The sequence below is a fragment of the Pezoporus flaviventris genome, unplaced genomic scaffold (assembly GCF_033815535.1).
Source record: "Pezoporus flaviventris isolate CSIRO_AGI_PZ_B2104156 unplaced genomic scaffold, CSIRO_AGI_Pfla_v1 ptg000005l, whole genome shotgun sequence".
NCBI lineage: Eukaryota > Metazoa > Chordata > Aves > Psittaciformes > Psittacidae > Pezoporus > Pezoporus flaviventris.
Window position 1 is genome coordinate 12,551,331 of NW_026892553.1, and position 16,971 is coordinate 12,568,301.

The window sequence follows — 16,971 nt, forward strand, 5'->3', positions numbered from 1 at the left end:
CATGTCTTCTTTACTGGTGATTACTTCCCCTTGCTTTTTGCAAAGTTAAATATGCAGTGTTTTGGCAAAAGTGGTTAATGGGGCTGGTTGAAAATTGTTCAGTCTGGTTCTTGACAAGTGAAATTGTTAATGCTGAATGGACAATTTTCTGGGAAACTTATTTTCATTACAAAGGGGGCTTGCTCATCTCATTCCAGAAATGTTTTGATTTGGAAGTGCTGCTATGCTGTAGTATATATCAGTTGTACAATCTCTATTGTACAGCTAGACCAGAGCCCCAGCATCTCACATATCAGGCTCCCTCACTATCCCTGAAACAGTCTCCCTCCATGGAAAGAACCCATGATCTTAAGAAATTTGCTTTGTTTCTGCAGAATTAAACAACAAAGAAAATCTTTTCCTGGCAACTTCCATGAATTTGACCATGTTTATAAATTGAAATACTTACATTTTTGTCCAAAACGGTCATTGTTCAATCTCTATAAAGTACTGAAAATGAAATGTTTCCCCAGATAAGTGCATGTGAAACAAAATAGCTTCACAGCATTTTATGATTTTCTGGTACTGGGTGAGTTCCTCAGAACACCAGAATGGTTAATGACTAAAAACCTCCATGTTAAGGGATTTCAATTTTTGTCCCATGAAGCCACAATACGTGTTCCTCGTTTGTGTTTAGTGCTCAGTAATGAGCCATGCATTTTCCAAACAGCTTCTGAAAGATTTTAACACTCAGTTAAGAAACCACCATAATTTCTCACTCAAAAAGACCATACAGAGGTTTCATACAGACATTTCAGAGTTGTCGACTATAAAGGAATTAACAATACAGATTTCTTTGAGTAAGATCTGAATCAAGTTGGGATAGCAGGGAAAAGTACATCTTAACATCTTGACTTTTAGGCAGACCCAGCATTTGTTACATAGCTATGAAAAGAGTTCTCAAGATGCTGCTCAAGGGAGGGAAGGTATTCTACGGACAAGCAATGTAACCCTGTGTTCTAAACAATGTGGATAGATTAGTAGATTATAACAGTACAGCAGGACAAATTGCAATCAAAAATGTGCTCAGACCAGCTTAATTGTGACAAAGTTGGTAAAACTCACAGTACAATGAAATTAGTATAGGTTATCTCATGAATTCATTCCATCTGCTGCATGATACAGAAAAAGATCAGTTCTTAGACATCTTACTTCAAATATACTTCAGAAGGGTTTTTTTGTGTTCATTATATGTCAGATTTTAACACTCCTGTCTGTCTTTGTTAGTCTGTTCACAGTTTTCCCGAGGAGTTTATGCCATCTTTGGATTCTATGACCAGATGTCAATGAACACACTGACGTCATTTTGTGGGGCGCTTCACACATCCTTCATCACACCCAGCTTCCCAACGGATGCAGATGTGCAGTTTGTCATCCAGATGCGGCCAGCATTAAAAGGAGCCATTTTGAGTCTCTTGACTCATTATAAGTGGGAAAAGTTTGTGTACCTCTATGATACAGAACGGGGTAAGTACCATCATTTAAACTGATTTTTTTTTTTTATTTCATTACCTCCTATAAGTATTACTAGAAACAGTATGTGCAAGCCAACCCAATTTTCTTTTGGATGGAGGTAGAATATTCTGATGGTCCTAGAAAGCAATATTATTCTGAAGAAACTAAAATGAATGGATAAATGAAAATAAGGCATCTTCTTATTACTGATTATTTGTAAAGAGATTGTCTGGAGGATAGTGTTAGCAGTATAAACATTCAATTCGGAATACCTGGTTTCCATGGAGCCGCAGATTCAACACTTGCCAGGGTTTTTGAGTTCTTGCACAATAAATAAAGTTGGCACTATGAAGTAGGCTGTTAAGCAAGACCTTCTGCTGTGCGTGACATTGCAAATCCCACGCCACTTTACATAAATGAACGTTTCTGCTGTCATTGGACAAAGACACTCCATGCTAATATATACTCTGGAGGTGTCTAGGCATCAATAATGGTCTAAGAATATAATGCATAAGATGCTTCAGGGTTCTGCTGAAGAAAAGATGCTCTAGATATGTTACATGGATATCCAGAGGTGAATTTATTACATGACAAGAATTACCAGAGATATCTTTTACTAAATGAAAATATATTAAGCCCAGTGTTTTCACATTTAAGCCAATACTTAACAATGAAGAAGCCCCAAAGGTAGCAAATCCTGTCAAAAAGAGATCTAAGCATCGGAAAGCATTTTTTGTGAGGAATCTTGCATATTTCTGTGGACCATCTGTCGCTGCCCGCTCTCAGTGTACAGAATTTGCTTGGTTACAGGTTTCACCTGGGTAGCATTTTTTGCATCAGATAGGTGTGCCACTGCCCTTCTCATCAGCTTTATGATTAACAACTCGAAGACTTTCTTCAGATCTAGGGGATGTGGATAGAGCCAAAGAAGCTTATATTCTATTCCATTACAAAGTTCTGATACCCTAGGCTACTGCATATTGATAACGATCAAGTCTTCAGTGGCTGTACCTTTCACCCAACTAAGGACTTACCCTATGTTAAAGTTAGGAATTTTCAATCTGATCGTGCATGACAAGACCTTAGAGTGATTTCAAGGTGTTAAGTATTTCTAGAGTTGAAAAACACTAGCTGTGACATCAAGTAGGAAAGTATGGAGAAGTAAAGAATGTCATTAGTTCTAAATCTTTTAAAATCACTAGCCAAACATCTGTATTTCTGGTTTAGTCTGCTTTTAAATGAAAGCTCCTGTGAATATGTTGTTTGTCTGTGTAAGAATGGTTTGATGGGGCCAAATTTAATAAACTTACAGCATGTGATAAAGTAAAATGTCATATTTTCCAGGACTGATGATACTTAACATGGTCAAGGCTAATAAAGTTTGCTTTGGGTAGCAATGCATCAGTTATTCAATATCATGCCTAATAAGAAGTTTGGCACTTTGAACTGGAAGAATCATCCAGAACAGTGGGAGTTTCTCTAGAACTTTTCTACATGATACAACTATCAGACTAACTGAGATAGTAACAGAAGTCATGAGGGAAGACTTGCGGTCTCATACTTGCATTTTCTACAGTTCTTAGTGTGTACAATCTTCAGGTAGGCACAGTCTAATCATGAGCTTATTATGATGAATAATCCCTTTGGAACAGTTTAGGTTGTGCTTAGGCTTCATTTTGCCTTGTTCATACTAAGATTTTAATTCCAGGTTAAAACATAGCTCTTCTTGTCAAAATTTGCCCCAAGAGTCTGACTTTACCTCTGTTGCCTTCTGCCCCTTGTCATGACTGCCTACTCGCATCCTGCTCATAATCTTAGAGTTACTATTCAAAGTCATGTTGTGAACTTACTGTGGCTCACATGCGTGTTATGATAGCTGTATATTAGGTCAAACATTCAGCCTAAGTGTCAGAGAGTGAAATCTGAATTACGTGATGGCACAGGTGACTGTGGGATTATAAAATATAGCTCAGGATTAAAAGATAAAGGACAGCAGCGTCTTTAGGATGAAAGAGGTATCAGTGCGTATAGGTAGCTTGATGAAGTTGTTTGGAATAAACTTACCACATCTTAGCTGTCCTTCCTATACATACATCCACATTGCTGTTGTTTGGTAATGTATTTGCCATCCGCTAAAACAGGAACACAGAGGAACAGTTAATTATCTTCAGTTACTTAGGTTAAAGTAAACTTTGTTAGCAGTCTTATCATAGTTATAATTGTTGCATGCTTCCAGCATTAAAATAAATTGAGAAGATTCAGACAGGAGGGAGACGCAGGGCAATTAGGTACTGAGAAATAGGCATTAGATATCTCTGATGAGCAGTAGTCGTGGATGACAGCACCTGAAACATTTGCCAGTTCCGGCAGGCTGCCTTGTTTCTGGAGTTAGGCCTTCAAATACAAAAAATATCCCCAGAATTTGAACAGTAATAATAGTGAATGTCTCCTTGTGTCAGGTACTGAATAGGGTGTGCATGTTCCTGTGCTGAGATACCACTGGAAGTGAAACCATTCGATGTCACAGTTTTCAATAATTTCTATCTTAGATACTTAAATGCTTTGGGGCACAAACACTGTAGAGAGAAGGTGTTAAGCAGTTTGCTGTCAGTTTCTGGGATAACTATCATTTAAATACTGCCTTTCTGTGAATGTTATTGTCTCACTGGTTTGTTCTAAGAACCTGAGAAATCACAAAACATTAGACTACTCCTTTTTATGTTGAATATTAGTTATGAGCTAAATTATTCTTGCAGTTTTAAAGTGTTCTGCTGAAGCAAAACACTGATGTGTATTCACAATTAATAAAAACTGCAGCATATTACAGATGCCATAGAGAACTGAATAAACCTTATGGTGGTTTTTTAATGCTTATTGAACTATTTCAGTTTAAGCTTAGGAGACTGGAGAATCAGCTTTATAAAATTGTTTTCCTTAAGCAGTGGCTCTTTTCTTCTTTGCCATCAAATCATATAATCATATGGTTTCCCACTCAGTGACATCAGGCACAATGCTGTGATGCTTGACTCCTGCAATGAAGACAAAAGCTAAGTCTTAAACAATAGACTAAAGTTAAGATCTACAATTACGTAGATAGGTGGTGAAGCTTTTGATCTAGTGAGTTAGTGTGTATGTTGTATAAGTTTATATTTTTAAGTACTTTATTTTCTGTTGCTATGAGATGGCTGTTGCAGATTGTGCTCTCAAATGTATATTTATGTGCAGGTGCAAAATTCAGTTTCTTAAAAACTGCTAAAGCACACAGAAAGAAAGATAAAATGGGAGGTTTATGAATTCCAGCAGCAAGAATTATGTCTTATCATTTTTTATTTCAGTTGCTGGACTTATTTTTCTCTGAAGAAACTGAAATTTAAGGGAAATACCAAATTGCTTGTTCTTCTCCTAGTACCAGCAGAAAAAATAAATTATACTTTGCAGACAATAATGATGCATTAGGAAATGGCTGCTGAGGGAAGGATGCACATAAGCAGTGTATAGAGGAAATAGTCACATGTTCATTCCATGCCACATGCTTTTAGTTCATGTGAAAGGGAAAGGCAAGGTTGATTTCTATTTGTATTAACTCATATCAGGAAGTTGACACTGTTGGTTGCTGTGATGCGTGCAAAATATCTGATTAATTACATGGTGCTAACTGCCTCAGTAGGTTTCTCTGCAGTAGAACGAAGACTAATTAAGATTATGTCAGGATGAAATGAGATGGGGTTACATACAAAAAGCTATTAAGAATTTGGGTAGCACTTGTCAGGAAAGTCACCTTTTGCATCTCATGCTGAGGGCTGTGTTTCTTCAGAAACCTCAGGTTTATTTCCATTTGCCAGGTCTGTTTCTTTTCTTGCTTTCCTTTACTGTAAATCATATGTTATTCCACTGAGTCAGTGAACCGGAGTAACACTAGTATGAATGTGTGGAGAGGTAAGCTTGTGGTTTTCATAGTCATCTTAATGTTGCATGAAAGTGTGAAGTACTCCTCATTTAATTACAAAAATGGTATGGTAGATTGTAACACTGAAGCTTTTGTTTATTTAAATTACCATAACATTTCTCAAGTAATGTTTCACTTTATTTTTGCCTGAGAAACACTGTTTTTTACAGATTTTTCACTTTCTAGCTCAGTACAACAGGCATTTTGTCCTGAGTTGCTTTGATTTGTCATACCTACTGTGCACAGACTTTTAAACAAAATCACACCAAGTGGTTTCTGTGATGTGCATCAAGTCACCATCCACTTTCTTCAGATCATCACAGGACAGGGAAGTGACTGACACTGTGTAATGCCTACCTACACAAAGGGAGCTCAGTCTAGACAGAGGTGCAGATAGATTATGTTTTTATGGCATTGTAACCAAATACCTCTCTGAATCTGAAATTCTTCTGTTAGTTGGTTTTGATTTAGTCTGTCAGTAAGAATTTTGTGAGACCTAAAATTGGGGCGGGGGAGGAGAAGTAAGCTTTAGTAAATAGGGTTATTGTCTGATTGCATATTAATTTTTTTAATTGGTTAACACTGGCTAGATGAAGGCTGAGGCACGGAAGTGTTCTTATAAAGCCCCAGGTTATGTGGCTAAGAAGAGTTGAAAATATCTGCTTTAAAAGCAATTGCATCTTTAATCCTTACTGCCAAAAAACCACAAAAATTTGACCTGAATCATAATGGATGGGTAAGGATGCAGAAGGGCTGAAAGTACAGCTTCAGAAAATATGACCTGTCCTATTCCTTTTAGATATAAAACCTTCTGGTGCTGTGTGGCATAAAGAAATGCCAGGTAAAGAGCCAAAAAAACCCAAGAGTTACAACTAAGCTTCTTGATGATTAGGCATAAGGCATCAAATTGCTTTAAATTAGGTTTAGTACGAGGCAATGAGGTCTGATTCACTGCTTCTGCTGAAGACAAAGAATAACTCTTCTGTTTAGTTCTGCTTTTACAAAATGAGGTTAGTTATCTATTGCTGTCAAAGGACAAGACACTTCTGTACTGCTTTCCCTGGGGAATGAAAGATTGGAGCTGATAAAAGAAGTGGTATGTAGAACCAGGCTTGTCATATCTTCCACAAAATTAAATGGATGGATTTTCTTTTTTCTTTTAGGAAATTAAGAGTTGCACTGAAAATTACTGATATGTAGAACATAACATTTTTTGCAAAACATCTGGGTGAGATGAATTTTTGTGGAGTGTAGTAAGACTGCTTTAGTATCTGGTGGATTCCTAGGGATTTTGGAATATCAGGTTGGGGTGGACTGATGCTGAAAGCAGCAATTGAAAAATGTAATGCAACACAGAATGACTCCTGCTTATAAGCACCTTCCATTAGCAGACAGGTGCACCAGAACTAGAACTCCTCCTTCCACATAGCTCATTTGTTAAACTCTGTGTTGCCTTTCTGCATGTCAGGAAGTTTTATCATAATTTATAAAGATCATTCCTCAGTAAAGGGAAAAATGAAACTGGTGGTAGCAGCTACACCAGCATTAGTAAACCCCTCATTCAGCACCTGCCGAACAGTCAAATGTCAAAAACTCAGTAGCTGAGCTGTTCATTAACATGTTTATTCTTCAGAGCAGGGGAGTTAGTCCACCAACTGAAGAACTGGTCTGAATCCATTGCATGAAGGAAAGAGGATTTAAAGCTGGCTCATAGTTTTCTCAGAATTAACCATGGGCTTGTTCCATTTTGAAATTATAATTCTTGTTTCCTAGTATGTTTATACCTGTTTAATTCTTCTCAGTTGCCCCTGTAAGGTTGATGTGATTTATCTTGCTTACACTTTCGAAAGTATGACGGGATTTAAAATCTTGACATTATTTTCTGTAAATACCAGTCTGTGGTGAAGAATAATGCAACATACAAAAAACATGTTTGGAAGCCTAACTAAAGATGACAAAACAGGAAGAGTTACTGCAAACCTTGATTCTTCTGAGTTTTTTGGCTCTTCCCAGGAGTGTTTTGGACAGCAGCCCATGGGGATGACGTGTAGACAGTCTCAATTGCTAGCCTTTAGGTAGCTATGTAGATGAGCTGTCCCATTTCCCACTTCTTTATGTACTGGGAAATGCACAGCAGAGAATAAAATCTTGGCAAGAACTCCCAAGCTGAAGCTCAGCCTCCACATCACAGGAACGGGCTTCACAGGGCTGTACATTTAAGACTCGTGCCCCAGTAGCTGCCATCCACAAATTTTCTTCTCAGTCATGATTTCTGCAAAAGGCAACTTGCAGCATGGCCACAGAGCATTGCATTGCATCTTTTGCGTGGCTTTGCTTAAAAGGATGTGATGTCAGGTCAAGTTTTCAAGCTCTGGTACAACGGAGAGCACACACAGTGTAAAGACCCTCTTGGTAGAACATCCATTATTTCGATTAAAAGAACAATCATACTTTGTGTAGTTATGCGCAATAGGAAAATTACACATTTGTTTCACTGTCAGCCTTTTGGGAATGAGTGATTTTTGCCATCTTATAATGCCTAGAATTTGTATTTATATAGAATGGAAAGTTGTAGATACTTAGCAATGTTTGTGTGAAATATAAGTAATTTACCCTGACAAAGAGGCAAATCTTGACATTTTTATTTAGGGCGCATTGCTTCATTGCTCTCAGCAGTATAATGTATGAACTAAGGCTCTATTCAGGAAACATGCCAGAACCTTTACTGAAATATTCCAGGATTGCTTTGCAGTTTGATTTTGCTGCCTAGATATGTTCAGGAATAATCTGAGCCTGGACAGTTAAATCTAGCTTTTTATAATCACTCTCCATTTACTTCTTCTGAAATCTCTGCGGTCTCATGGACTCCTTTTATCTTGATCTCTGTGGTACAGAGATACAGAAGAAAGCCCTTTTACTGATTCTTCCCCAAACAAACATTGAGACCCTGTGTGGGAGAAGGGATGTTGGCTGCCGTTTGGGTGGACTGAGAGCCTTAAGCATTTTTCTCCTGATCTTTCACATTAGCTGCTATTTGTTTAGCTTTCCCCTGGTAATCACTTAAACCGTTTTTCTAGCTTATGAACAAGAGGGGTGAATCACCTTTGAAAGTCATCCAGCATGGGATGTATCATACTGTCAAGACTAAGACAGCTAAAGACCAGCAGCACACAGTTCATGGCAGGCTTCTGTACTTCAGCTTTGTGCCTCTTTACAAGTTTTGAGTATGCACAATGGGTTCAGTTTGTTGCTGAAATGCCTAGGCAAAATGCCTGAGCATCCCTTGAAGCTGTTGAAGCACACACTACTGTCAGCAGTATTTTCCAACAAGTAGAGTAACTGCACATGAACAACAAATTTATGTCTTATTCTATGGACCCCCTGAGAATAAGGAAGTGTGTCAGCCCACCCGTGGAGAGGAACACCACAGCAAGACCGTGGTGATCCACTGAGTGTGAATCTGGTTGCAGCTGAGACAGCATCAGAATCTGACCTCAGTTCAGGTGAAATGAGCTTGTAAAACCAAGTCAGAACATTTAGGGTACAGAATATGAACAGGAAAGTCCTGTATAAATAATTTCTGGAAGGCTAAAGTAGGATGTGTGCTACCCTCACGGTCCTAGTAAAAGCAGCTAGAACTTCTAGGAACATAAACTGAGACCCTGAATATCTTCCTTATTAAACACAAGAACTAGCAGCATTGGTGCTCACCCATGCCTTGGAAACGTCTGCAAATTGTTGTGTTTATAACCTGACTTCTGTAAATGCATGCATTTAAATATTTAGTTTTTCAAAAATATGAATAGTTTATCAACTTTTGGCATAGCCATAGCATTTATTTTTTTTATAGTACACACAGGTAATGTAAGTGGCAGAAGCTTTTGTTCTCGGTTGATTTTATTTGTGCATCAGCAAGGCTTAAATGGTCAGAATCTCAAATTTCCAGATTTCTTGAAACAAAGTTCTAGACAGTTTCCAAGGGCAGGTGGAGAGGAGAAGGACTGAAAAGGTACATGAGAGGGGTTGTTGGCCCTTTTGCTCTGAAGGACTTGACACAAAGCCAAACCTTAGAGATGATGGAAAGTCTTTGCTTGGAACCAGAGTAGATGAGGTGGAATTTGTTGATCTCAGGTAAGAGATGAAACTTCTCAGACTAGAAGGGAAGGCTGTAGAAAAGAATGCCTATATGCAAAGGACCTGGTCTTCTTCAACTTAAGTATATGGAAATACCTTTCTTGAGTTGAAAGCACAGACAGCTTTGACTTGCAAGATGTGCAGATTGTCATACTGGAAGTTAGTGGCCATAGATACAATTGAAAAACAGGTTTTCATATTTGAAATAGGAATTACCTTAAATTTTACTGTGAATTTCTTTACCTGGAAAATAAATTGAGCCTTTGAAGAGGTGCATAATTGATTACTAAGAAGCTCTGCATTTAAGGTAGTTAATGAAATGGTGTTTGCAATGAAGTTTATATGAAGAAATCCACTGGTTAGAACTTCAATACTTTCCTTCATCTAGGACACTTGGCCCTTTTAGATGTAATTTCTTCTTTCAGGCTTCAGAGAATTTACCAAACTAGTTTGACCATATGCTTTTTTCTTCCCAGAAAATATCAGCTGTCTCAGTAAGCATAAAGATGACACAAATGCTTTATAGAAGAAAAATAAATGTGAATCCATTTATGACAAACCCACTCAGCTGGCAGGTAAAATGACCTCATATTGTATTTAGGTTAAGGAGTTTATAAAGGATTTTTCTCTTGCAGAGATAGATTTTTCTCTGGTTCCTCATGAGACATTTTAAATCACACCTTGTTTCTTTTTTCTTCTTTTTTTAAACTCTTGTTCTTGCAATTCACAGTAGGACAGCACTGCGAGCATCCATTTCAGAAGGTATATAAGACAGTGTACTACTCTAGTACACTGGAATGAAAAATAGCTCCATAAAGTGATTCGGTTTTAATCTCTAAAGAAAATAAGGGAAAAATTCTTGGCATGAATTTTATACTCAGTAACAGGTAATTATTCATTTCTTCAGTTCTACATGAGTAGCTTTTCCTGACCACCTCTTTTGCTTTGATTCATGGTGCAAAGAATGATCGGAAGAGCAAGGTGACCTGAGGTTTTATTCCTCCTGATCCTGAGCTCGTCGTGTTCACAGCCTGTTGCTTTACTCTTAGAAGGATTTACCTTGGTTTCAGCAGCCCAAAGAAGCAAATCACCAGTCAGTGCTTTGCACTGCACAGCAGCATTTAGTCAGGGACTCTCTTCAATTTGTTAAAGTGATTAAGCACAGAGTTGTCACCTCTTGCAACAGCAGAGTATCCCCTTTATTGCTGAAGTGTTCTCCTTCAGGTTTTTAGGGCCAGATTCCTCAGGCACTGCTCTGTGAAGCAGGTGTGCCACCAAGTCTGGACTGCATGTGAAGTACATCTGTGCTCCCTCCAGGTGAATGAGAGGAAGCCTAAGTAAGGTGAGGTGCTTTTGCCAAGGTAGTAGTACTTTAGTGAGCAGTGTGGACTAATACATCATGTCAGAAACTGAAGAATTTCATCAGCCAGAACTGTGACTACTGTAAACACAATTTCAGTTCTGTTCTGTGCCCTAGTGCAGTGATCTGTGCTACAGCTGAATGCTTGGTAAGCTGTGAGTCTGGCAGTTCCATGCTGACATGATAAAACAGCATCAATCTGGAAAGGTTAACAGATACCAGGCAGTGGTTGTTAAGGTTTCTTAGGCACTCCTGAGGTGTTGTTTGCTTTGGGGATATTTTTGTCAATGCTGATAATATGCAGTGAATTGCCTGGGCTGTGCACATACCAGGTGTAGGAGGACTATGTTATTTGCATAAAGTGCTAATATCTTTATAGCATTTATTCTGCTGCTTATGAAGTTTTGAGTTATTTCTCCACTCTCTGTTCCTGTTCAGGAGAGCAATAATTCAGTTTTGATAATCTGCCCAATTATACTTGGAATGAGTTTATAAAGGAGCATGACCACTCCATACACTGCATTGATCCGTATTACCCAAGGCTGAAGATATCCAAATTGCTTTGTTTGGTTGTGGTGGTTTTTTAATCAGCACTTGGGAGTTGTGAGCATTTAATTGAGGATCTTTTCCTCTTTGTAAAGTAAAATCCACTTCTGGCTATTCCAGTAGAGCCTAATGAAGTGGCTGCTGATCACTGAAAAGCCTTTTTGCTCCTTTCATGTTCACCTTGTGATGTGGTGTACAAAGCACTTTCAAAGACAGTGGCTCTGAGCTGTTCTTAACCTGTCTGCATCTCAGAGTCATAGTTAAGAGGACTTCCAGAGAAGAAATGCATGACTCTGGTCATTAAAGCTTTTCCTCTGGGTACTTCAGAATATTTTAAACACTCTGAAACCATCAGGTAAGCCTGGCAAATAATGCAGACTCTTTAAGGTGTCTTTTTGAGCAAGGTGTTTCATGCTTATCACTCAAAGGGCACAATATTGCCATTTTTGTAGCAAAGGCTATATATGGCCTTGTAAATTTATGCTGTGATCCTCCTGGTGATATAAAAATAATGAGGTAGTCTCAGAATTAACATGGGAAAGCATTTATTAAAACTCTTGGGTGTCTTCAATTTAGCATGAGTAGTGTAGTTAATACCCAAGTATGGGTGGTTCTAATGGGTGAAGTCATAACATAAACTAAAATGTTGGATAAAGTTAAGGTATAAACAATATTGGATGTAATTTTCAGTTACCTTTATGTCTTGCTGAGCCATCTAAAATATATGAAAGAATCCATAATTGACACTCCTCTTTCTGAAATGTCAAAGTCATATACTACATTGACCTCAATCTATGTGCATTAATTCATGAAGAATTTAATTTGATGAGTTTAAGTCAGAACTGCAGTAAAAAATCCTTTCAGTACAGTTTAATTATTTTTGCCAGCATTATATACACTTAACACCATCATAGTCTAGACTGGATTGTGTCATGATCTGCTCCTAGGACTAAAGATATTGTAAATGTTTTTGCAGATCAGAGAGTGCTGTTTGCTACGATCTCATTTCTTAGTGGCTTTTCTTTTCCTCTGCTTAAAAAGGGGGAAATTATTATTTAGGAGCAAATACTAGTTTTCAGTTTGTTTAGTTTGGCACATCTTTTATTAGCAAGATAAGGCCTTATTCTTTAAAGGAAAAAAATAAAGGGACAAAAAAGAGGGTAATGAAAAATAAAGAAGCCAGTCTTCTGGCATTGTTTGGCTCAGCAAGATCAAACCCTTCAGCTGACTACATCAGGGTCAGTAATTGCTCTGGAGATAAAATTGCCTATTGCTTAGTATTACTAACATTATTGATCAGTTGCTTTTGTCCATGAACTGTCAATGATAACCTCAAATTTGATCAAGTTTTTATTAAAGAAGTAAAATCAAATTATGCCTATCTGTAAACAAATAATGAGTTATAGGAACACATAATTACTGTAATAATATTTTTGCAGAGATTTCATTAAAGTAAAACCCCAAACCCTCCTGTTTGTTTTTTCTGCCATTAATTATGCAGCTCTTGGCTCCCTCACCTACACAAGTAATGGGCAAGCCAACCTATTTTTAATGGCATTGTAATGGTTGCCACAAAGAGGTGAAGAGATGGAGGTGGGAGGGGAGGTCTGAGCTTCCCTTTGACAGGAGAAGTATATGAGAGGTGAATACAAGGATGCATAAGTTATTGCAGCCTCAAGGCAGCAGTAATTTATGCACTGACAGTTTGAGTTTCATGCTATGCTATTTTAAAAAAGCCTTACAAAAGAATTGCCTTTGTTACATTAATGTATGTGTTGGTTTTGGGGATATTCCACATCAAGGAGACAGCTTGAACCCAAACATTTGAAACACGTTCATCAGTGTGGCAGTTGTCCTGTTTCAGTAAGAAAAAACCTAATAATATAAAAGGGATAGTTATTTTCCACATTTTAACATGAATTTGGTGCCGTGAAGGATTTTTCAGGGTTGTTTCATTGCTTATTTGTCTGGTTTTAGATACATTGATGAAAGTGAAAATTGTGGCTTTAGTTGATGCATGTATATTGTATTATGTAGTTGTCCTCTGGAACCATTTAGTTACACTTCTCAAAGAAAGCAACAAAATGGATGTGAATGACATATGTTTGAATAATGACTATTTTGATTTGCATGGTTTCCATGTGCTACAAATCAGAGAAAAGTCTATCTGCACACAGCATCCAGAATGTGAAAGACCAAACAATGCTTCCCTTTTGACATGAACCATATAATAATATTTATGCATTAAAGCACTGTTTCCTTAGGAGGAAGTATTCAGCTTGGCTGTTTGATTATTAATTCCCATTTATATAGCAGTCATTTCCATTAGTTTAACTATTATTCTGAAAGTATGCATCTGGGAGCATAAATAAGAACAGCAGTGGCTTCAAAATTTTGAAGTGTATAGAATTCCACTGAGTTTTCGTTAATAATATGTAGGAAACCAAACATATTGAGTGCACACAGCTGCATACCATTACGATTTACATTTAATTTAAGTAAATTCTGGATTGACCTTTTTCAAAAACTGGCCACATTAGGCAATATAAACATATTGTCGTCTATCTTCTAATGAATTTTAGATGCCAGCTGCATCCTTATAATACTTTATTTGGTCTCCTATGAAAATTAAGGATAAAAAGATAATAGAAACAATTATGTTATTTGTTCTTATGTTTTAAGTGTTACTCATTTTGCATAGTCCCAGTCTTGGTTTATGGGATATTCATTTGCATTTTTCTGCAAATAGTCGTTTTGTGACTTCATGACCTCCCTCTGCCTATAAAAACTTACTGCAGGGAATTCAGTCTGCTTCTGAATGTAACCAAGTTGGTTCAGTTGTGTAAAAATCAGAATATGCCTCAGAGTGTATCAAAAGCCATTCATTGTATTTCTTTGAAGTGAAGCAGTGCAGATTTGCACAGGTGAAGATTTGACCTTATGTGGTTAAAAATAATTTCCTGATAGGTCCATTTGAAACAACAGAATTGTAACACAGAGATGAAATCTTGTGCTAAATCATCATTATAAAGGAAGATGAAAAATTCTTTCAGATTTTGATATTCAAATGTAATCTTTTTTCCCAATTCCAAATAGGTAATTTTTAGGATTTCACACGAATAAGGGATGCTATTTAAAATGTTTGCTTAAGAACAATGAGTTCATTATATCAATAATGAGAAGGTTTATTGTGGGCCACTTTATAATATTTTGACTGTCATATTTTATACCACTCTTGAGGTCAGATGGTAGAAATCCACTTAATTATTGTATTTAACCTGCACTCGTTACTGAAGGTGGGAAGGGAATACATCTTTGCTTTCTGTTTCTACAGCCATCTACCACAATGGGGGTTCTTGAGAACTCCTTTAAACAAGTAATTGCTGATTCTTACACTAGAATGAAGGAGAGGCTTCAGTGGACATTTTGTTTGAAAATTGAGAATTAACTTCAGTTTCATTACTCGAGGTATATTTATATGAGTTACAGCATGATGAATAGTAGCCTCAATTGTCATACAAGGACGGGAGTCTAGAGGCAATAAAACCAGGAATCGCTGTGTCACAAGGGAAACTAGTTTTCCATAAACTAATAAAAATGATGTTCTGATGATTTCTGTGTATCCTCCAGGGTTTTTTAGAGACATATTTGTTAAAGAAAAGCTGAAAGCTTGTTTTAGTCTTTTAATGACTGTACTTTACAGAATATTCCTTGGTGTGGTACCTTCTGAAGTTAATGTTCACAGACTTTTCTGTTTTCCTTTCTAGTGCTTTCTGCTTTGCTGTGTGATAACATAGCACTAGATTCTTCGACATAAGTACAAATGTTGATTTTCTCTCCTGCCTGACAGAATTCAAGCTTAGAAAGAAAGTCAAAGTTGAAGTTAAAGTCAAGTAGAACCTGAGAAGGACTGGTAAATGTTGAGTGAAATAGAAATTACAAAATTCATTTTAGACAAAGCAAAAAAAAGTTCACTTATCTGCAAAACTTCTGGGCCATTCTAGTTCAAGACTAACCTTTACTTGGATCTTTGGTTAGATTTTGAAAGTAAAAGTCATTAACTCTCATTTTGAAAAGTATTTTACTTCATTCTTTTCAGCTGGACAGGTAAGTTCCACTTGGCCTAAATTAACTTGTGGCCATGGGCCCCTCCTCTCCTAAAGGTCTGTTCTTCCAGTAAATGTAACGTTAATTGAAAAAACTTCACCAGCCCTATTACTGAATTAATGAAGCTGTAATTGCTAATGGGACCCTAATATAAATGAGGTTAGATGTCCATATGTGTCTCATTCAGGGCATTGATACATTTTTAATTTATTTGAGAGTGGCCGATGGCCACACTTCACAAAAAAATCAGCCAGAGATAAACAACGCTGCTTTTTGCTGTCAGTAAATGTATCGGGACATTATTTTGGCAACCTTCACATCTCAGTTAATATTATATCATGTTATTCTGTACAAAGGTATCATTCTACTGAGACTAGAATTATTTCTGTGCCTGCCTTCAATTGTTATCATCCATGCTTGTTTTAATAACTTTAAATGATTATAGATCATGGTTTAGAGATTGTAAACATATTGATAATATATGTTCCTGTTAAATTTGGGCAAAAGCAAAATGGATATTTAGCAATGATTTTTAAAAATCATTGCATTACAGAATAATTGCCCTTCTGCATTGTATAAAATTATTTGGCTTCCATTGATCATTTGTAGATATTTATAAACATAACCTGAATAAAAAGCATGAAATTATCATTAACACATCTTGCTAGGACAAACATAGCAGGTTTTGATTAAAATTGTTCAGGTGCAGAGAAAACTTTGTGATGTTTGTTTAATTTTCTGTTCAGTGTAGTCTTGTCCCTGTGACTTTTGCATACTGTAATATGTTGTTCATTGTGTCATCTTTGTAGACTTCTTAAACACTGGTCACTTAAGCAACAAGTTAGCAAAATGAATGATAACATTTTATTCATGTAAATGAGAGATGCTTTTCCTTTGCCCCAGGTGTTAGTTTGTATTCATATCAGCAATGATAATCGGAAAGAGATGTCTGAACCATGTCTATTGTGAGGAGCTAGTTAAGAACTGAGGCTCTGAGAATAGGTTCTACCCAGCCACAAGAACCATCAGAGAAGAAGCAGTCAAGTTTGCTTGCTGTCATATTTCTTGCATGGTACTTACCAAACAGTCAGCCTAATCTCTTTTTGTCTTGTCTCATACCGAAGATGGATAGTGCTGTGGCACCACAGGAGTCAAATGAGGCCACGGTACAGTTACATCTTCTAGTGGTGAGAGTGTTTTTGCAGATAGAGTAGATGAACCTAGACAATATCTAGTGTTGAGGCTGTCTTATCTCTTAGCCCTGATGGCATATATTGTTCATTCTTATGCTAGTCCTTACAATACTAGGCTAGCAATCCCGTTAAAGCTGATGAGACCTTTTTCCTTTGTTGTATTCAGTTTTCAAAGCAAAAAAACATAACCA

The 16,971-nt window shown here is 37.1% G+C and overlaps 1 protein-coding gene across 3 annotated transcripts in view; it reads left to right on the forward strand.

The window, feature by feature from the left end:
* The window catches only part of GRIA3 (glutamate ionotropic receptor AMPA type subunit 3), a 146,310-nt gene that overhangs the window by 33,887 nt on the left and 95,452 nt on the right, over positions 1 to 16,971 (forward strand). For all 3 annotated transcript variants that reach the window (XR_009741971.1, XM_061446086.1, XM_061446085.1), the window contains exon 3: positions 1,267 to 1,506. Coding sequence is in view for 2 of the 3 variants with exons in the window: in XM_061446086.1 (XP_061302070.1) it covers positions 1,267 to 1,506 (240 nt within the window). In the remaining variant the exon portion in view is untranslated. The remainder of the gene's footprint in view (positions 1 to 1,266; positions 1,507 to 16,971) is intronic.